This window comes from Oncorhynchus clarkii, chromosome 9 (genome assembly GCF_045791955.1).
Source record: "Oncorhynchus clarkii lewisi isolate Uvic-CL-2024 chromosome 9, UVic_Ocla_1.0, whole genome shotgun sequence".
Lineage (NCBI taxonomy): Eukaryota > Metazoa > Chordata > Actinopteri > Salmoniformes > Salmonidae > Oncorhynchus > Oncorhynchus clarkii.
The window spans coordinates 52,668,783-52,690,870 of NC_092155.1; the positions used below are offsets into that span (position 1 = coordinate 52,668,783).

Sequence of the window (22,088 nt, forward strand, 5' to 3'; positions counted from 1 at the left end):
TTTTGTAGTTCTTGGTTTCTTCATTGAAACTTAGTGTTGCGTATCTCGATCCATATTTGTATTATTATGAATGAGTCTGGCTTCAGTTTGCGATTTCCTTCGTTGCCTCTTCGGCCAGAGCGCAATTGCAAAACAAACCACACCTTATTCAGTAATCGTATGGTTGGCAGGGCTCAAGGCTTCGGACTCACAGAGGATTTTTAGGTCCTTCTGTGTTATACAATGCCTTGCAAAAATATTCATCATCCTTGGCGTTTTTCCTATTTTGTTGCATTACAACCTGTAATTTAAATGTATTTTTATTTGGATTTCATGTAATGGACATACACAAAATAGTCCAAATTGCTGAAGTGAAATGGAAAAAAATAACTTGTTTCAAATATTTGTTTTTTTATTAAAAAAAACGGAAAAGTGGTGCATGCATATGTATTCACCCCCTTAGCTATGAAGCCCCTTAAGAGAGGCAACAAAGAGACTAACGATAACCCTGAAGGAGCTGCAAAGCTCCACAGCGGAGATTGGAGTATCTGTTCATAGGACTACTTTAAGCCATACACTCCACAAAGCTGGGCTTTACAGAAGAGTGGCCAGAAAAAAAGCCATTGTTTAATGGGCAAAAATCTCAGTGGCTAGATGTAGGCATGTTGTGTAAATCAAATGATACAACCCCCCCCCCATTCCAGTTTATACGGCAACAAAATAGGAAAAATGCCAAGGGGGGTGAATACTTTCACAAGCCACTGTAGCTGGGTGGTGTCTGGTTCTGTCCCTGCCCTCCTTTCTCAGCTGTTTTATGATACAAGCAAAGACATTGTTTGCGTTTAGGAACTCAGTATCTCTGACACCAAGATCGTCTCAATGGAGGCTCATTTATTGCGGTTGAGGCCTTCCCGCAGTCCAGCGAAGCTGCTGATTCCATATCGGTCTTCTTACCTTAGCGGTGTTTAAACTCCAGAGAATATTACCCAATTCCTGTTTTGAAACAGTTGCCAGATCGATGTTTATCCCCTTTTCTGACAGCCATTCCAGAAAGCACTTCATTGCCCAATGTCTCTCCTTTTCTATGTCGTCTATAGCAGCGCTACTGATTTCTGCATGTCTAACGTTAACGCTAGGCTCAGGTTGCTGGTCCACTTGCACTTCTTCTTGCTTCATTTCTTTCATATACTCCTCCTCTTCTCGTTGGCACCATTCTTCAAACGTTAGTGGATAAAACAAATCAAAAGTAACTTTAAAATCATCCATGATGACTTACAGGTGCTAAGACTTATAATTTTAAAAGTAGTAGTGGTAGTAGGTTGCTAGGTAATGACATAAACGATGCCACTTTATATGAACGTGGCCATGTGTACATGTATGTTGTCTCATATCATGGGCAGGAGAGGCTCTAACAATGGGAATTCCAAACCACCCATTGTATAAATGTGTAATAATATATTTATATGGATATGACATCCATAAACTCCCTATCAGACTCCTGGGTGAACCAGGGCTGTGTGCTATAGCCACACACACACACACACACACACACACACACACACACACACACACACACACACACACACACACACACACACACACACACACACACACACACACACACACACACACACACACACACACACACACACACACACACACACGAAAAAACTGTAACCAGTGCCTGCACTGTGCTAGGTTGTCAGTCAACCTACCAGGGTAGGCACAAACAGCACAGGAATTAAATCAGCAACATGTATTGATCACAGTTTTACTAACGCTGCAGATATTTGCTTTAAAGCAGTATCCAAATCCATAGGCTGCAGATAGCCTAGTGGCTAGAGTGTTGGACTAGTAACCGGAAGATTGCAAGATCGAATCCCCAAGCTGACAAGGGAAAAATCTGTCATTCTACCCCTGAACAAGGCAGTTAACCCACTGTTCCTAGACTGATATTGCAAACTACTTTCATTGGCAAGATAACAAACTTAGGGATGACATGCCAGCAACAAATGCTGACACAACACATCCAAGTATATCAGACCAAATTATGAAAGACAAGGATTGTACTTTTGAATTCCGTAAGGTCAGTGTGGAAGAGGTAAAAAAATTATTGTTGTCGATCAACAATGACAAGCCACCGGGATCTGACAATCTAGAGCGAAAATTACTGAGGATAATAGCCGACGATATTGCCACATCTTCAATTTAAGCCGACTAGAGAGCGTGTGCCCTCAGGCCTGGAGGGAAGCTAAAGTCATTCTGCTGCACAAGAATAGTGAAGCCCCCATTACTAGCTCAAATAGCTGACCAATAAGCCTGTTACCAACTCTTAGTAAACTTCTGGAAAGAATTGTGTTTGACCAGATACAATGCTATTTTACAGTAAACAAACAACTGCATTTCAGAATGCTTATAGGGAAGGACACTCAACAAGCACAGCACTTACACACATGACTGATGATTGGCTGAGAGAAATTGATGATAAAATGATTGTGGGTGCTGTCTTGTTAGACTTCAGTGCAACTTTTGACATTATTGATCATAGCCTGCTGCTAGAAAAACATATGTGTTATGGCTTTACACCCCCTGCTATAATGTGTATAAATAAAGATTTACTTGTTTAACAGAACACAGAGGGTGTTCTTTAATGGAAGCCTATCAAATATAATCCAGTTAGAATCCGGAATTCCCCAGGGTAGCTGTTTAGGCCCTTTGCTTTTTTCAATTTTTACTAATGACATGCCACAGACTTTGAGTAAAGCCAGAGTTTCAATGTATGCGGATGACTCAACACTATACACATCAGCTACTACAGCGACTGAAATGACTGCAACACTCAACAAAGAGCAGCAGTTAGTTTCAGAGTGGGTGGCAAGGAATAAGTTAGCCCTAAATATTTATAAAACTAAAAGCATTGTATTTGGAACAAAACACTCACTAAACCCTAAACCTCAACTTAATATTGTAATAAATAATGTGGAAACTGAGCAAGTTGAGATGACTAAACTGCTTGGAGTAACACTAGATTGTAAACTGTCAAAAAATATTGATGCAGTAGTAGCTAAGATGGAGAGAAGTCTGTCTATAATAAAGCGATGCTCTGCCTTCTTAGCAACACTATCAACAAGGCAGATCCTACAGGCCCTAGTTTTGTCACACCTGGACTACTGTTCAGTCGTGTGGTCAGGTGCCACAAAAAAGGACTTAGGAAAATTGCAATTGGCTCAGAACAGGGCAGCACGGCTGGCCCTTGGATGTACACAGAGAGCTAATATTAATAATATGCACGTCAATCTCTCCTGGCTGAAAGTGGAGGAGAGATTGACTTCATCACTACTTTTATTTATGAGAGGTTTATTTATGAGACATGTTGAATGCACCGAGCGGTCTGTCTAAACTACTGGCACACACCTCGAACACCCATGCATACCCCACAAGACATGCCACAAGAGGTCTCTTCACAGTCCCCAAGTCCAGAACAGACTAGGGGAGGCACACAGTACTACATAGAGCCATGACTACATGGAACTCTATTCCACATCAAGTAACTGATGCAATCAGTAAAATTTGATAAAAAAACATGAAAAAAACACCTAATGGAACAGCGGGGACTGTGAAACAACAAACATTGGCACAGACACATGCATACAGTCACACACACACGCGGATTTAGTACTGTAGTTATGTAGTGGAGTAGGGGCCTGAGGGCACACAGTGTGTTGTAAATCTGTGAATGTATTGTAATGTTTTAAAATTGTATAAACTGCCTTAATTTTGCTGGACCCCAGGAAGAGTAGCTGCTGCTTTAATAAATACAAATACACACACACAAAGTGCTAATGTCCAGTACTGACTTATGATCATGATGTTAGCATTAGCCAGGATGGTGCCATGTCTGTTGGAGACTTCACACTGGTAGACGGCACTGTCCTCAGGCCTGGCCCTGTGCAACACTATGGTGTCATCAAGCACTTGTCTGTTCGATGACGGGCCATCTGAAAGAACCAGAAAGAAATGCTTAAAACCAAACACGAATGCAGATTCTATAGTACTGGCAGTCTTTGTATCTGGCCTGTATATTGCCTGATTATTGTTATTTTATTGGGTTACTATTTTATTTTATCTATTTTAATTTTCTTACTTTTTAACTGCATTGTTGGGAAAGGGCTCGTACGTAAGCATTTCACAGTAAAGTCTACATCTGTTGTACTCAGGGCATGTGAACAAAATCAACGTGATTTGATTTATAGGATGCTGAGCAACAACTGGACCAAATGCAACACAGTGGAATAACTATTGTATTACACAAAACTACAAAGATAATATTGTATCCTATATAGTCAAGTGAAGTGGGTGGACTGGGCACTGAAGTAACCGGCAAGGACAGAGGTCAGGTTTCATATGTTAGAGGTCATCTCACTCACCGTCCAGAGGCTCTCCGTTCTTCCTCCATGAGGTAACCGGCCGTGGCTTTCCCGAGGCAGAGCACTTGATGTGCACGTCAGAGCCAACAACAGCCAACTGGCCCTTGGGTGGCTCCGGCTGCCATCTTGGTGGCTCTGTGAGACATACAGTGCATTCGGAAAGTATTCAGACCTCTTGATCTTTTCAACATTTTGCTACATTACAGCCTTATTCTAAAAGGGACTAAAAAATGTTTCACATCAATCTCCACACAATACCCCATAATAACAAAGTGAAAACAAGTTTTTAGAATTGTTTGCAGATTTATACAAAAACAGATACCTTATTTACATAAAATTACTGACCCTTTGCTATGAGACTCAAAATTAAGCTTGGGGTTGAACTTGGAGTCCTCCTGTGGTAAATTCAATTGATTGGATATGATTTGGAAAGGCACACACCTGTCCGTATAAGGTCCCACAGTTTACAGTGCATGTCAGAGCAAAAACCACACCATGAGGTCGAAGGAATTGTCCGTACAGCTCTTAGACAGGATTGTGTCGAGGCACAGATCTGGGGAAGGGTACCAAAAATTGCATGCAGCATTGAAGGTCCCCAAGAACACAGTGGCCTCCATCATTCTTAAATGGAAGAAGTTTGGAATCACCAAGACTCTTCCTCGAGCTGGCCGCCCGGCCAAACTGAGCAATCGGGGGAGAAGGGCCTTGGTCAGGGAGGTGACCACTGACAGAGCTCCAGATTTCCTCTGTGGAGATGGGAGAACCTTCCAGAAGGACAGCCATCTCTGCAGCACTCCACCAATCAGGCCTTTATGGTACAGTGGCCAGACGGGAAGCCACTCCTCAGTACAAGGCACATGACAGCCCGCATGGAGTTTGCCAAAAGACACCTAAAGGACACTGACCATGACAAACAAGATTCTCTGCTCTATTGAAACCAAGATTGAACTCTTTGGCCTAAATGTCAAGGGTCACATCTGGAGGAAACCAGTCACCATCCCTATGGTGAAGCATGCTGGTAGCAGCAGCATGCTGGTAGCAGCATCATGCTGTGGGAATGTTTTTCAGCGGCAGGGACTGGGAGACTAGTCAGGATCGAGGGAAAGATAAACATAGCAAAGTACAGAGAGAGATCTGCTCCAGAGCGCTCAGGACCTCAGACTTGGGCGAAGGTTCACCATCCAACGACCCTGAACACACAGCCAAGACAACGCTTCGGGACAAGTCTCTAAATCAAATTTAATTTTATTGGCCACATACACATGGTTAGCATATGTTAATGTGAGTGTAGCGAAATGCTTGTGCTTCTAGTTCCGACAGTGCAGTAATAACTACAAAGTAATCTAACAGTTTCACAACAACTACCTTATACACACAAGTGTAAAGGGATAAATAAGAATATGTACATATAGATAAATAGATGGATGAGCGATGGCCGTGCGGCATAGGCAAGATGCAGTAAATGGTATAGAGTACAGTATATACATATGAGATGAGTAATGTAGGGTACATAATCATTATATAAAGTGGCATTGTTTAAAGTGACTAGTGATACATTTATACCTGGGTGGTTAGAGCGTTGGACTAGTAACTGGAAGGTTGCAAGTTCAAACCCCCGAGCTGACAAGGTACAAATCTGTCGTTCTGCTCCTGAACAGGCAGTTAACCCACTGTTCCTAGGCCGTCATTGAAAATAAGAATTTGTTCTTACCTGACTTGCCTAGTTAAATAAAGGTAAAATTTAAAAAAAATAAAATAAATTAAAGTGGCTAGAGATTTGAGTCAGCAGCAGCCACTCAATGTTACTGATGGCTGTTTAAAAGGTCTGATGGCCTTGAGATAGAAGCTGTTCTTCAGTCTCTCGGTCCCAGCTTTGATAAACCTGGACTGACCTCGCCTTCTGGATGATAGCGGGGTGAACAGGCAGTGGCTCGGGTGGGTGTTTTTCCTTGCTGATCTTCTTGGCCTTCCTGTGACATCAGGTGATGTAGGTGTCCTGGAGGGCAGGTAGTTTTCCCCCGGTGATATGTTGTGCAGACCTCACTACCCTCTGGAGAGCCTTGTGGTTGTGGGTGGTGCAGTTGCCGTATCAGGCGGTGATACAGCCCGACAGGATGATCTCGATTGTGCATCTGTAAAAGTTTGTGAGCGTTTTAGGTGACAAGCCACATTTCTTCAGCCTACTGAGGTTAAAGAGCCGAAATGCGCCTTCTTCACCATGCTGTCTATGTGGGTGAACCATTTCAGTTTGTCTGTGATGTGTACGCCGAGGAATTTAAAACTTTCCACCTTCTCCACTACTGTCCCGTCGATGTGGATAGGGGGGTGCTCCCTCTGCTGTTTTCTGAAGTCCACGATTATCTCCTTTGTTTTGTTGACGTTGAGTGTGGTGATATTTTCCTGACACCACACTCCAAGAGCCCTCACCTCCTCCCTGTAGGCCGTCTCGTAGTTGTTGGTAACCAAGCCTACCACTGTAGTGTCGTCTGCAAATTTGATGATTGAGTTGGAGGTGTGCATGGCCACGCAGTCATGGGTGAACAGAGAGTACAGGAGAGGGCTGAGAACGCACCCTTGTGGGGCCCCAGTGTTGAGGATCAGCGGAGTTGTTTCCTACCATCACCACTTGGGGGGCGGCCCGTCACAAAGTCCAGGGCCCAGTTGCACAGGGCGGGGTCGAGTCCCAGGGTCTCGAGCTTAATGACAAGTTTGAAGGGTACTATGGTGTTAAATGCTGAGCTGTAGTCAATGAAAAGCATTCTTACATAGGTAATCCTCTTGTCCAGATGAGATAGGGCAGTGTGATTGCGATTGCGTTGTCTGTGGACCTATTGGGGTGGTTGGCAAATTGGAGTGGGTCTAGGATATCAGGTAGAGTGGAGGTGATATGATCCGTGACTAGTCTCTCAAAGCACTTCATGATGACAGAAGTGAGTGCTACGGGGCGATTGTCGTTTAGCTTAGTTACCTTAGCTTTCTTGGGGACAGAAACAATGGTGGCCCACTTGAAGCATGTGGGCACAGCAGACTGGGATAGGGATTGATTGAATATGTCTGTAAACACACCAGCCAGCTGGTCTGCGCATGCTCTGAGTGATGCCGTCTGGGCCAGCAACCTTGCGAGGGTTAACACGTTGAAATGTTTTACTCACATTGGCTACGGTGATGGAGAGCCTACAGGTTTTGGTGTCAGTGGCACTGTATTGTCCTCAAAGCGGGCAAAGAAGTTGTTTAATTTGTCTGGCAGCAAGACGTCAGTGTCTGCGATGGGGCTAGTTTTCTTTTTGTAATCCGTGATTGACTGTAGACCCTGCCACATACATCTTGTGTTTGAGCAGGTGAATTGCGAATCTACTTTGTCTCTATACTGACGCTTAGCTTGTTTGATTGCCTTGCAGAGGGAATAGCAACACTGTTTGTATTCGGTCATGTTTCCGGTCGCCTTACCATGATTAAAAGCAGTGGTTCGCATTTTCAGTTTTGCATGAATGTTGCCATCAATCCACAGTTTCTGGCTAGGGAAGGTTTTAATAGTCACAGTGGGTATAACATCACCGATGCACTTGCTAATAAACTCGCTCACCGAGTCGGTGTATACATCAAGTTTGCTGTCTGAGGCTATCCGAAACATATCCCAGTCCACGTGATCGACGCAATCTTGAAGCGTGGAATCCGATTGGTCAGACCAGCGTTGAACAGACCTGAGCACGGGCGTTTCCTGTTTCAGTTTCTGTCTATAGGATGGGAGCAACAATATGGAGTGGTGGTCAGATTGCCGAAAGGTGGGTGGGGGAGGGCTTTGCATGCGTCGCGGAAGTTAGAGTAGCAATGATCCAGAATGCTGCCAGCTCGAGTCGCACATTCGATATGCTGACAAAATGTAGGGAGCCTTGTTTTCAGATTAGCTTTGTTAAAATCTCCAGCTACAATAAATGCAGCCTCAGAGTATATGGTTTCCAGTTTACATAGAGTCCAGTGAAGGTATTTCAGGGCCGTCGAGGTATCTGCTTGGGGGGGATATACCGGCTGTGATTATAATCTAAGAGAATTCTCTTGGTAGATATTGTGGTAGACATTTGATTGTAAGGAATTCTAGGTCAGGTGAACAAAATTACTTGTATGTTGCTGTTTATTGTTATGATTACATGACGAGTCGTTAATCATAAGGCATACGCCCACACCCTTCTTCTTACCAGAAAGATGTTTCTGGTTCTGTTTCTGGTTCTGAGCTTCAAATTCCTTAGTGTCCACATCAACAACAAACTAGGTTGGTTCAAACACACCAAGACAGTCATGAAGAGGGCACGAGAAAGCCTATTCCCCCTCAGAAAACTAAAAAGATTTGGCATGGGTCCTGAGATCCTCTAAAGGTTCTACAGCTGCAACATCGAGAGCATCTTGACTGGTTGCATCACTGCCTGGTACGGCAGTTGCTCGGCCTCCACCGCAAGGCACTTCAGTGGGTAGTGCGTACGGCCCAGTACATCACTGGGGCAAAGCTGCCTGCCATCCAGGATCTCTACACCAGGCGGTGTCAGAGGAAGGCCCTAAAAATTGTCAAAGACCCCAGCCACCCCAGTCATAGACTGTTCTCTCTACTACCGCATGGCAAGCGGTACCGGAGCGCCAAGTCTAGGTCCAAGAGGCTCCTAAATAACTTCTACCTCCAAGCCATAAGACCCCTGAACAACTAATCAAATGGCTTCACAGATCATTTGCATTGCCATCCCACCCTCTGGAACGCTGCTGCGACTCTCTTATTATCTATGCATAGTCACTTTAATAACTCTACCTACATGTATAGTTGAAGTCGAACGTTTACATACAGCTTAGCCAAACACATTTAAACTCAGTTTTTCACAATTCTTGATATTTAATCCTAGTACAAATTTCCTGTCAGTTAGGATCACCACTTTATTTAAAGAATGTGAAATGTCAGAATAATAGTAGAGAATTATTTATTTCAGCTTTAGTTTCTTTCATCACATTCCCAGTGGGTCAGATGTTTACATACACTCAATTAGTATTTGGTAGCATTGCCTTTAAATTGGTTAACTTGGGTCAAACAATTCGGGTAGCCTTCCACAACCTTCCCACAATAAGTTTAGTGAATTTTGGCCTCACGGCTTCACGGTTAGGATGGTGTCCTTCGGCTTGCAAGCCTACCCTTTTTACCTCCAAACATAACAATGGTCATTATGGCCAAACAGTTGTACACTGCTCAAAAAAATAAAGGGAACACTTAAACAACACAATGTAACTCCAAGTCAATCACACTTCTGTGAAATCAAACTGTCCACTTAGGAAGCAACACTGATTGACAATAAATTGCACATGCTGTTGTGCAAAATCGAATAGACAACAGGGGGAAATTATAGGCAATTAGCAAGACACCCCCAATAAAGGAGTGGTTCTGCAGGTGGTGACTACAGACCACTTCTCAGTTCCTATGCTTCCTGGCTGATGTTGTGGTCACTTTGAATGCTGGCGGTGCTTTCACTCTAGTGGTAGCATGAGACGGAGTCTACAACCCACACAAGTGGCTCAGGTAGTGCAGCTCATCCAGGATGGCACATCAATGCGAGCTGTGTCAAGAAGGTTTGCTGTGTCCGTCAGCATAGTGTCCAGAGCATGGATGCGCTACCAGGAGACAGGCCAGTACATCAGGAGACGTGGAGGAGGCCGTAGGAGGGCAACAACCCAGCAGCAGGACCGCTACCTCCGCCTTTGTGCAAGGAGGAGCAGGAAGAGCACTGCCAGAGCCCTGCAAAATTACATCCAGCAGGCCACAAATGTGCATGTGTCTGCTCAAACGGTCAGAAACAGACTCCATGAGGGTGGTATGAGGGCCCGATGTCCACAGGTGGTGGTTGTGCTTACAGCCCAACACCGTGCAGGACGTTTTTAATTTGCCAGAGAACACCAAGATTGGCAAATTCGCCACTGGCGCCCTGTGCTCTTCACAGATGAAAGCAGGTTCACACTGAGCACGTGACAGACGTGACAGTCTGGAGACGCCGTGGAGAACGTTCTGCTGCCTGCAACATCCTCCAGCATGACCGGTTTGGCGGTGGGTCAGTCATGGTGTGGGGTGGCATTTCTTTGGGGGGCCGCACAGCCCTCCATGTGCTCGCCAGAGGTAGCCTGACTGCCATTAGGTACCGAGATGAGATCCTCAGACCCCTTGTGAGACCATATGCTGGTGCGGTTGGACCTGGGTTCCTCCTAATGCAAGACAATGCTAGACCTCATGTGGCTGGAGTGTGTCAGCAGTTCCTGCAAGAGGAAGGCATTGATGCTATGGACTGGCCCGCCCGTTCCCCAGACCTGAATCCAATTGAGCACATCTGAGACATCATGTCTCGCTCCATCCATCAATGCCACGTTGCACCACAGATTGTCCAGGAGTTGGCGGATGCTTTAGTCCAGGTCTGGGAGGAGATCCCTCAGGAGACCATCCGCCACCTCATCAGGAGCATGCCCAGGCGTTGTAGGGAGGTCATACAGGCACGTGGAGGCCTGGTTACTGAGCCTGATTTGGACTTGTTTTAAGGACATTACATCAAAGTTGGATCAGACTGTAGTGTGGTTTTCCACTTTAGTTTTGAGAGTGACTCCAAATCCAGAACTTCATGGGTTGATAAATTTGATTTCCATTGATAATTTTTGTGTGATTTTGTTGTCAACACATTCAACTATGTAAAGAAAAAAGTATTTAATAAGAATATTTAATTCATTCAGATCTAGGATGTGTTATTTTAGTGTTCCCTTTATTTTTTTGAGCAGTGTATTTTGGTTTCATCAGACCAGAGGACATTTCTCAAAAAAGTACGATCTTTGTCCCCATGTGCAGGTGTAGAAGTGGCTTCTTCCTTGCTGAACAGCCTTTCAGGTTACGTTGATGTAGCACTCGATTTACTGTTTATATAGATACTTTGTACCTGTTTCCTACAGCATCTTCACAAGGTCCTTTGCCGTTGTTCTGAGCGGTATGACGACTGCGTGGTCCCATGGTGTTCATACTTGCATAGTATTGTTTATACAGATGAATGTGGTACCTTCAGGCGTTTGGAAATTGCTCCCAATGATGAACCAGACTTGTGGAGGTCTACAATTTTTTTCTGAGGACTTGACTGATTGCTTTGATTTAACCATGATGTCAAGCAAAGAGGCACTGAGTTTGAAGGTAGGCCTTGAAATACATCCGCAGGTACACCTCCAATTGACTCGAATTATGTCAATTAGTCTATCATAAGCTTCTAAAGCCATCACAGAATTTTCTGTAATATTCCAAACTGTTTAAAGGCACAGTCAACTTAGTGTATGTAAACTTCTGAAACGTCTGGAAAAATGACTTGTGTCATGCACAAAGTAGATGTTCTAACCGACTTGCCAAAACTATAGTTCGTTAACAAGAAATTTGTGGAGTGGTTGAAAAACGAGTTTTAATGACTCTAACCTAAGTGTATGTAAACTTCCGACTTCAACTGTACATATTACCTCAATTACCTCGTCAATGGTGCACCCGCATATTGACATTGACTCTGTACCGGTACACCCTGTATATAGCCCCAATATTGTTATTTACTGCTGCGCCGGCTCTGCGCAATGTGTCTCCAGTGCGTCTGCACAGTCCTCTGCCTAGGACAGGGCCTCCTGTATGTCTCTCCAGCCTGGTGAGTCCTGTGCCTGCGCCCAGAACTAATCCTCCTACGTCTCCTCCCTCCAGTGATGATCCATGGCAAGAAGCCTCCAGTGATGATCCATGGCACGGAGCCCCCAGCAACGGACTCCGGTCCGGAGCCCGCAGTGACGTCCTCCGGTCCGGAGCCTGCAGCGATGGCCTCCTGTCTGGGGCCCACAGCGACGAGGGTGCCCAGTCCGGGGCCTGCAGCGACGAGAGTGCCCAGTCCAGGGCTCACAGCGACGAGGGTGCCCAGACCGGTGCCCGCAGTAATGAGGGTGCCCAGACCGGTGCCCGCAGCAACGAGGGTGCCCAGACCGGTGCCCGCAGCAACGAGGGTGCCCAGTCCGGGGCCCGCAGCAACGAGGGTGCCCAGTCCGGGGGCCCGCAGCAACAAGGGTGCCCAGCCCGGGGCCCGCAGCAACGAGGGTGCCCAGTCCGGGGGCGGCGGTGAGGTTCCCCACACCAGAGGCGTCACCAAAGCGGGGTGAGCCAGAGGTGGAGCAGGGTCTGCTTCCCGCACCTGAGCCGCCACCGCTGATAGATGCCCACCCAGACCCTCCCCTATAGGTTCAGGTTTTGCGGCCGGAGTCCGCACCTTTGGGGGGTGGGGTGGGGGTACTGTCACGCCCTGACCTTAGAGAGCCTTTTTATGTCTCTATTTGGTTAGGTCAGGGTGTGATTTGGGGTGGGCATTCTATGTTTTGTTATCTATGATTTTTGTATTTCTATGTTTTGGCCGGTATGGTTCTCAATCAGGGACAGCTGTCTACCGTTGTCTCTGATTGGGAACCATACTTAAGTAGCCCATTTTCCCTCCTTTCTTTGTGGGAAGTTGACTTTGTTTAGGGCACATAGCCTTTGAGCTTCACGGTTTGTTTTTGTAGTGTTATTTGTTTTGTTTGGCGTCATTTTGATTAATAAATGAAAATGTACGCTCACCACGCTACACCTTGGTCCTCTCCTTTCAACAGCCTTGACAGCTGCTCTTTAATGATTTGTTATTCTTATCTCTTACTTTTTATGTTGTATTTTCTTAAAACTGCATTTTTGTTTAAGGGCTTGTAAGTAAGCATTCGGAGCATGTGAAAAACAACATTTGATTTGAATTTATGTCCTTGAGTGGCCCAGCCAGAGCCCGGACTTGAACCCCATCAATCATCTCTGCAGAGACCTGAAAATAGCTGTATAGCGACACTCCCCATCCAACCTAACAGAGATTGAGAGGATCTGCAGGAAAGAATGTGAGAAATTCCCTAAATACAGATGTGTCAAGCTTGAAGCATCATACCCGAGAAGACTCGAGGCTGTAATCGCTGCAAAAGGTGTTTCAACAAAGTACTGAGTAAAGGGTCAGAATACTTACATAAATGTGATATTATATATATTTTTTATTATACATTTGAAAAAAAATCTAAAATCCTGTTTTTTCTTTGTCATTTTGAGGTATTGTGTGTATATTGATGAGGGGGAGAAAACAATTGAATCCATTTTAGAATAAGGCTGTAATGAAACAAAATGTGGAAAAAGTTAAAGTGTCTAAATACTGCATGCACTGTAAAGAGAGTCTTAGTCAGTCTAGGGTTGTGTTCCCCTGCTCAGACGTTGCTGACCCATGCCAGATCGATCTTACAACGCCTGGAAAGGTATTTTTTTATGTATCAGCTAACTAAACCATACGTTATAGCATTCTGGTACCTGGCGGCACAGTCCATGACGTGGCATGCAACCATTGGTTGATTCATCTAACTTCTATCTAGCAAAGACGGTCACCTGGAGATTTGTCCATCATTGTAAAGATGATAAATGACCCCTTCTAGAAGGCTTTAGGCTCTACTAAGAAATCAATGTTTTCCTTTGACAATGTAGCTGCTGTAAGTGAACACAACAGCACAAGGGAGGTTTTAAAAAGGTATTCAAAACTGTTAAACATACACTGTATAAAGAAGGGCAAAGGCTTCACTTGGACATTGTAAAGGGGACAACAAACTTTTTTGTGGGGGACACACTGAAAGTATAACCTGCCTCAGTCTACTTACCCTCCACCATGACGTTGAAGTAGTGGACTGTGTCTCCGACAGAGTTCCTCGCCTCACACGTGTACTTCCCATCATCCTCCTCTTCAATGTTATTAATGGTTAAACGTTTCCCATAGTTTTTTAGATTTGCCCGTTTCGGTAGCTTCTCTGTCCTTTTTGTCCATTCAATCACAGGAGTTGGACTGAGTAACAAGATGAGAGAAAACGAGATATGATTAGTGAAAAATGATACACACATTATTCTATAAAATGTAATACAACATGTTCTATTGCAGATCCAGTCACTGAAGTTATGAAGAAATATTCTTCATACTAAATTGAGAAATGATTAGACTCCACTTACAATCCCTCTGCTATACACTCTAGCACCAGCTCCTCTCCTTTCAGCAACCGTACCTCTGACTGAACACCAGAGGGTACCAGAAGGCTCGGTCTTCTCTCTGGAATGGCATAGGCTTCCATGGGCAGAAAAGGACAGGCATAAGATGTATAGTAGGTATATTTCTGAAACCATAGGAGCAACTGCAGTAGGTGTTTGTCCACACTTGAGTGTTTTGGTACACTCTCCTAGCATATATATACACAGTACCAGTCAAAAGCTTGGACACACCTACTCATTCAAGGGTTTTTCCTAATATTGTACTATGTTCTACATTGTAGAATAATAGTGAAGACATCAAATCTATGAAATAACACATATGGAATAATGTGGTAACCAAAAAACATTTAAACAAATCAAAATATATTTTATTATTCAATGTAGCCACCCTTTTCCTTGATGACACCATTGCACACTCTCGGCATTCTCTCAACCAGCTTCATGAGGAATGCTTTTCAAACAGTCTTGATGGAGTTCCCACATATGCTGAGCACTTGTTTGCTGCTTTTCCTTCACTCGGCCATGAAAAGCCAACTGACATTTACTCCTGAGGAGTAATTATTATTATTATTTGACCCTACTGGTCATCTATGAACGTTTGAACATCTTGGCCATGTACTGTTATAATCTCCACCCGGCACAGCCAGAAGAGGATTGGCCACCCCTCAGGGCCTGGTTCCTCTCTAGGTTTCTTCCTAGGTTCCTACCTTTCTAGGGGGGTTTTCCTAGCCACTGTGCTTCTGCATCTGCATTGCTTGCTGTTTGGGGTTTTAGGCTGGGTTTCTGACAGTACTTTGTGACATCGGCAGATATAAAAAGGGCTTTATAAATACATTTGATTGATTGATTGACTCTGCAGTCCAACTCATTTTAAAGCATATCAATTGGGTTGAGGTCGGGGGATTGCGTAGGTCAGATCATCTGATGCAGCACTCCATCACTCTCCTTGGTCAAATAGCCCTTACATAGCTTGGAGGTGTGTTTTGAGTCATAGTCCCACTAAGCTCAAACCAGATGGGAGGAAGTATCACTGCAGAATGCTGTGGTAGCCATGCTGGTTAAGTGTGCCTTGAATTCTAAATAAATCTCAGATAGTATCACCAGCAAAGCACCCCCACACCATCACACCTCCTCTTCCATGCTTCAAGGTGGGAACCACATATGCGGAGATCATCCATTCACCTTCTCTGCATCTCACAAAGACAGCGGTTGGAACCAAAAATCTCAAATTTGGACTCCAGATTTCCACCGGGCTCATTGTTCGTGTTTTTTGGAAGAAGCAAGTCTCTTCTTCTTATTGGTGGCCTTTAGTAGTGTTTTCTTTGTAGCAATTCGACCATGAAGGACTGATTCACACAGTCTCCTCTGAACAGTTGATGTTGTGATGTGTCTGTTACTTGAACTCTATGAAGCATTTATTTGGGTGGCAGATAACTCTAATGAACTTATTCTCTGCAGCAGAAGTAACTGGGTCTTCCTTTCCTATGGCGGTCCTCATGAGAGCTGGATTCATCATAGCACTTGATGGTTTTTGCGACTGCACTTGAAGAAACATTCAAAGTTATTGACATTTTCTGGATTAACTGACCTTCATGTCTTAAAGTAATGATGGACCGTCATTTCTCTTCGCCTATTTGAGCTATTCTTGCCATAATATGGACTTGGTATTTTACCAAATAGGGCTATCTTCTGTATACCACCCCTACCTTGTCACAACACAACTGATTGGCTCAAACACATTAAGAAGGAAAGACATTCCACAAATTAACTTTTAACAAGGCACACCTGTTAATTGTATTGCATTCCAGGTGACTACCTCATGAAGCTGATTGAGAGAATGCCAAGAGTGTGCAAAGCTGTCATCAAGGCAAAGGGTAGCTATTTTGAAGAATCTCGAATATAAAATGTATTTTTATTTGTTTAACATTTTTTGGGTTAGTACATAGTGTGTTATTTCATAGTTTTGATTTCTTCACTATTATTCAACAATGTAGAAAAACCTAGAATGAGTAGGTGGCTCAAACTTTTGACTGGTACTGCTAAAATTGCATAGATGAATCTCATTGAACGTGTGCATATTAAACATGTATTGACTTTTCCTACAAATAAGTTTGGGCCTTTAGTCAGTCAAATACTATGAACTGTAATGGGATATTATCATTCATGTTAAAGTCAAATATAATGTTAAAGCAACGCCCCACTGCTGTCAGTCATCTAGCTCACAAGCAGGTTTTACTGAAATGTAAATTAAATATGAAGACCCACCTTGAGCCAATGGAGCCATGTCTATTCCTCTGATCTGAAGTACATGCCTGCACCTTTTTTCACCTGCACACTTTGCACTTTTGTAAAATAAAACCATATATAATGTTGATAGACTTTTGAATCTGACAATTGTCTTTGACATGTGTGGGGACAGCACTCCTTCTCCTTACACCATCACTGCATCTAGTGTCCTGAACATGCCCTTTCAATGCATACTCGACATGTAGGGCAGGGTTCTCAACCTGGGAGTGGTATGTTGCTGACCGGTCTTACAGACACCTATTTCATCAGTTTTTTCAAGTGCTACTTGTAATGTAAGTGTATCGGAGCCTTAATGTTGCACTTAGAATATGAGGATGTCCTCTTGGTCTAATGTTTAGAGGAAGGACTATAGCTTGCCTGTCCCTGGTATAAAACAGGTTGAGAAACATTGATGTAGGGCATTACACTGTCAACCTACAGCTCTTGACGACCACTGACATGGCTGTCTTCCGAACGATGGTCCGTATGACGGAGAATGCGGCGAAGCAGCAGTAGTCTCTCCGGCTATCCTTCTCCAGGGCGTTGGAGATGTAGAGGTTGCCGTCATGGCCCATGGACACCCTCTCATCCTGTTCAATATGTTGGAGACCTGGAGGAAACAATATATCGTTTTCATGAGGACACACAATGGAAAATGTTTTGCAACAGAAAGCGACAATTTGTGTTTAATATTGAACAAGGCGAAAATGTGTGTTTCTTATTGGAAGTGTAAAGGAAGAACTAGGGTCACATGACATGACTGACCATACTGTGGCTTTAGATATGGCAGCCAATAACCTCTCTAGGCTAGGGGGCGGTATTTTCATGTCCAGAAGAAAAGTGTGCCCAAAGTAAACTGCCTGCTACTCAGGCCCAGAAGCTAGGATATGCATTAGTAGATTTGAATAGAAAACACCCTGACATTTCTAAAACTGTTTGAATGATGTCTGTGAGTATAACATAACTTATTTTGGCAGGCGAAACCCCGAGGACAAACCATCCAGGATTTTGTTTTTTTGAGGTCACTCTGTTTTCAATGGGTTTTCTACGTGGATCTAGATTTCTAAGGCACTTGCTTGCAGTTCCTATTGCTTCCACTGGATGTCAACAGTCTTTATAAATTGGATGATGTTTTTCCTTTGAGAAATGAAGAAGTAGGGCTGTTCAGAATGAGGGTCGAGTCTAGTGTACTATTGTGGTTGGGGCCCGCGACCTGAAAGCTCGCTCCACTTTGTTTTTATCCACTATTGAACGCAGTTTATTCCGTCTTGATAGAGTGGTCTGACTAGATAGCTCTTGTCCAGCTCTGATCCAGGGCGTAACTAGCACCTAGCTAGCTCTGGTCTCCGCACTAACTAGCTCTGGTCAATGCTCTGGTCCAGGGCGTAGCTCGGGTCATTGGTCTAGCTCTGGTCCGCTTTAACTAGCTCTGGTACAGACTGACTCAACTTAGATTTTCTTACGGAAATTTCATTTTCTAATTTCTAGTTTAGAATTCTTATTTAATTTCTTATTTTTATTTGGACCACTTTATGAGAAGCTGCTCTCAGCTCTAAAAAACAAGCATTTCTTGAAAAGTGTGTGATTTGGCTAGATGGAACTAGAACGGCTGAGAGCCTAAGCATATGGCCTTATCCCCATTGAGACACTACTTCATACAGTGCTGTGATGTCATTAGACCCTCTTTTGGCTATGGTGAGAAAAAGGTGACAAAATGTCAAAATTTAAAGGGAACTATGTTGAGCGGCCCTAATTCTTCTTGTGTAATAACAAAAAAGCTAATTCCCATTACTATGTCAGTTTAAAACAACTACTGAATTACTACATAAGAACATGTCAATACTATGTTGTGACTTGAGTAATAACAATATTACAACAGAGGTATAGGAGCAACCTAATGTAAAGTGTTACTGTACTCTATTTCAATTGAAATGTGTATAAAGTGACATATTCCCTTCTAAACTGTTTCAGTTGGATGGTGCTGTAAAGATTGAACTAGTGGTCTATTTTCTCACCAATAGTCATCCAGTAGATCTTTCGTGGAGGGATCCCCTGTGGTGGATTGCATTCCAGAATCACAGGCTGGCCCTCTTTAACAACTATTGGGGCAATCTTCTCTTTGGGGAACTTTGGGGTACCTGTGCAATGGTTAGGCATGTTTTACTCATGTCAACACCTTTAGATAGGATTCTAAATGTAACATTCACAGTCTTGCTGTAAGATGCAAAACTGTTCACTATGCCAGGTTCTTACAACATGAGAGTGGCACTCACTTGGTACAATGAGTTCAATTTCCTCTGATACTGCTGTTCCCAGATTGTTTGAAGCGTAGCACTGATACATCCCCTGGAACTGCGCAAGGCGCCCGCTATGAATCACAAAACTCCCATTGTTTCTCTCTTTTTTGACCCCCAAGTCGAAGAGGGGATCTATGGCCTGGCCATCTTTTGTCCATCTGTATCTGTTGGGGCAATGAAGCATTTTGTAATGCTTGGTTACAGTTATGATATTTAGCTTGAGATGCAACAATAAGCATTGGGTTAATGCTGATAGTGTGAACAATCCATAAGCATAAGGGCAAAAAACAGGGAGATCCTAGGATGAATCGCAGTCATCTCACTCACACTGGTTGTGGGTTGCCTTTGGCTTCACATCTCATGGAAAAACTGCCTTCAAAGGGTAAGGCAATGACAGGGCCAGCGGTCTGCACTGTTATGGTCGGTAGCTGCTCCACTGCGGGATGAAAAGATAGAAATCATACATTCGTCTCCATATTGCTTTCATCAAACAAACACTTTAACAACTTGACTACCATTATGGGGAATTGGTCATGTTTTGTGCAATGTACAGCAGGAAATGTATAACGTATGCTTGTTGGAAGATTAATATTGAGAAACTAGCTCTATTTGCCCACATGTCTGAGCTAATAATGAACTGCAGTGCAGACAGCGATTAAACCAACAAGACATACCAATCTTGCACTGCATGTTACACATGCCTGAAGTAAATGACCCGTCATAGGCATGAATTTAGTTAGCCAGTCCATGTCTCTGACAGCTGGACCATATACTCTCTCTTCACTGCCCATCATGGGCATAGGGTGTGTCTAAAACATTCCCCTATAGACTATGAAATATACTGACTGTACAAAAGATTATGAACATGTCATGGAAAGAACATAGACTGACCAGGTGAATCCAGGTAAAAGCTATGATCCCTTAATGATTTCACTTAAATCCACTTCATTCAGTGTAGATGAAGGGAAGGAGACAGGTTTAAGAAGGTTTTTTAAGCCTTTAGTCAATTTAGACATGGATTGTGTATGTGTGCCATTCATAGGGAAAATGGACAAGACAAAATATTGAAGTGCCTTTGGGGTATGGTAGTAGGTGCCAAGTGCACCGGTTTGTGTCAAGAACTGCAACGCTGCTGGGTTTTCACAGTCAACAGTTTCCCTTGTGTATCAAGAATGGTCCACCACCCAAAGGACATCCAGCCAACTTGACACAGCTGCATCCCTGTGGAAAACTTGACACCTTGTAGAGTCCATGCCCTGACTAATTGAGGCTGTTCTGAGTGCAAAAGGGTGGGGTGTTCTTAATGTTTTGTACACTCAGTGTAGGTTGCCAATACTGCACTTTACCTTCCAGGGGGATATCGAGTCCTCCGGCCCTGGAGGTCAAGGCCAAGAGGAAAGCAAGGCCCAAGCTCCACAGCGACCTCATCACTCCACCGCCGTTGAGCAGAGACTGTCCAGGAGAGCAGGCGACACTACTGACAGCACCACAGCTTTGACCCACTAGATCAGCGGATAGCTGTCAACACTTAGAGGGATAGGACCTAGATGTGCAGAGACACAGGGAAATATAAAACTGTCAGTAACCCAGTGGTGTGTACTCATGGAGGCAAGGGAAGTCATTTTCCTTCAATTTGCAAGAGGTTGAATGTATCTGCTGTCTGGTAAAATTGAGAATGACATTGTTGCCCCATTGAATGCAACGGAAGCCAGCCAGCATTTAGCCTCCCTTGATAATAAAAAATAAAATAATAATAATAATAGCCAATCAGCATTGAGCTAAACTGAGTGAGCTCAACTGTGAATTGTCCTGGCGCACCAAAATAAAACTTTAAAGGGAAGCGAGTTTGGACTTGTCTTCACACCAATCACATCAAAAGTAGAACGTAATTTACAGAAAAACTTAAATTGTTAGTAGAGGTCGACTGATTATGATTTTTCAACGCCGATTCCGATACCGATTATTGGAGGACCAAAAAAAGCAGATACCGATTAAATCGCCCAATTTTTTATATATATATTTGTAATAATGACAATTACAACAATACTGAATGAAGACTTATTTTTACTTAATATAATCCATCAATAAAATCAATTTAGTTTCAAATAAATAATGAAACATGTTCAATTTGGTTTAAATAATGCAAAAACAGTGTTGGAGAAGAAAGTAAAAGTGAAATATGTGCCATGTAAAAAAAGCTAACGTTTAAGTTTGCTCAGAACATGAGAACATATGAAAGCTGGTGGTTCCTTTTAACATGAGTCTTCAATATTCCCAGGTAAGAAGTTTTAGGTTGTAGTTATTATAGGACTATTTCTCTCTATACCATTTGTATTTCATATACCTTTGACTATTGGATGTTCTAATAGATACTTTAGTATTGCCAGCCTAATCTCGGGAGTTGAGAGGCTTGAAGTCATAAACAGCGCAATGCTTGAAGCACAGTGCAGAGCTGCAGGAAAATGCACGAAAGTGCTGTTTGAATGAATGCTTATGAGCCTGCTGCTGCCTACCACTGCTCAGTCAGACCGCTCTATCAAATCATAGACTTAATTATAATAACACACAGAAATATGAGCCTTAGGTCATTAAAATGGTCAAATCCGGAAACTATCATTTCGAAAACAAAATGTTTTTTCTTTCAGTGAAATACGGAACCGTTCCATATTGTATCTAACGGGTGGCATCCATAAGTCTAAATATTGCTGCACAACCAATGTTATGTCATAATTATGTAGAATTCTGGCAAATTAATTACGGTCTTTGTTGGGAAGAAATTGTCTTCACACAGTTCGCAACGAGCCAGGCAGCCCAAACTGCTGCATATACCCTGACTCTGCTTGCACAGAATGCAAGAGAAGTGACACAATTTCCCTAGTTAAAATAAATTCATGTTAGCAGGCAATATTAACTAAATATGCAGGTTTAAAAATATATACTTGTGTATTGATTTTAAGAAATGCATTGATGTTTATGGTTAGGTACACATTGGTGCAA

General features: G+C 43.4%; 1 protein-coding gene across 4 annotated transcripts in view; it reads right to left on the reverse strand.

Annotated features, from left to right (window-relative positions):
- The window catches only part of LOC139416530 (neural cell adhesion molecule L1-like protein), a 135,812-nt gene that overhangs the window by 58,971 nt on the left and 54,753 nt on the right, over positions 1–22,088 (reverse strand). For all 4 annotated transcript variants that reach the window (XM_071165235.1, XM_071165236.1, XM_071165234.1 and 1 more), the window contains exons 2-10: positions 20,438–20,634; positions 19,419–19,527; positions 19,068–19,255; positions 18,810–18,932; positions 17,234–17,404; positions 14,473–14,584; positions 14,130–14,311; positions 4,407–4,541; positions 3,837–3,977 (exon numbers count right to left, since the gene is read on the reverse strand). In XM_071165235.1, coding sequence (XP_071021336.1) covers positions 3,837–3,977; positions 4,407–4,541; positions 14,130–14,311; positions 14,473–14,584; positions 17,234–17,404; positions 18,810–18,932; positions 19,068–19,255; positions 19,419–19,527; positions 20,438–20,519 — 1,243 coding nt within the window. In that variant the 5' untranslated portion in view covers positions 20,520–20,634. The remainder of the gene's footprint in view (positions 1–3,836; positions 3,978–4,406; positions 4,542–14,129; positions 14,312–14,472; positions 14,585–17,233; positions 17,405–18,809; positions 18,933–19,067; positions 19,256–19,418; positions 19,528–20,437; positions 20,635–22,088) is intronic.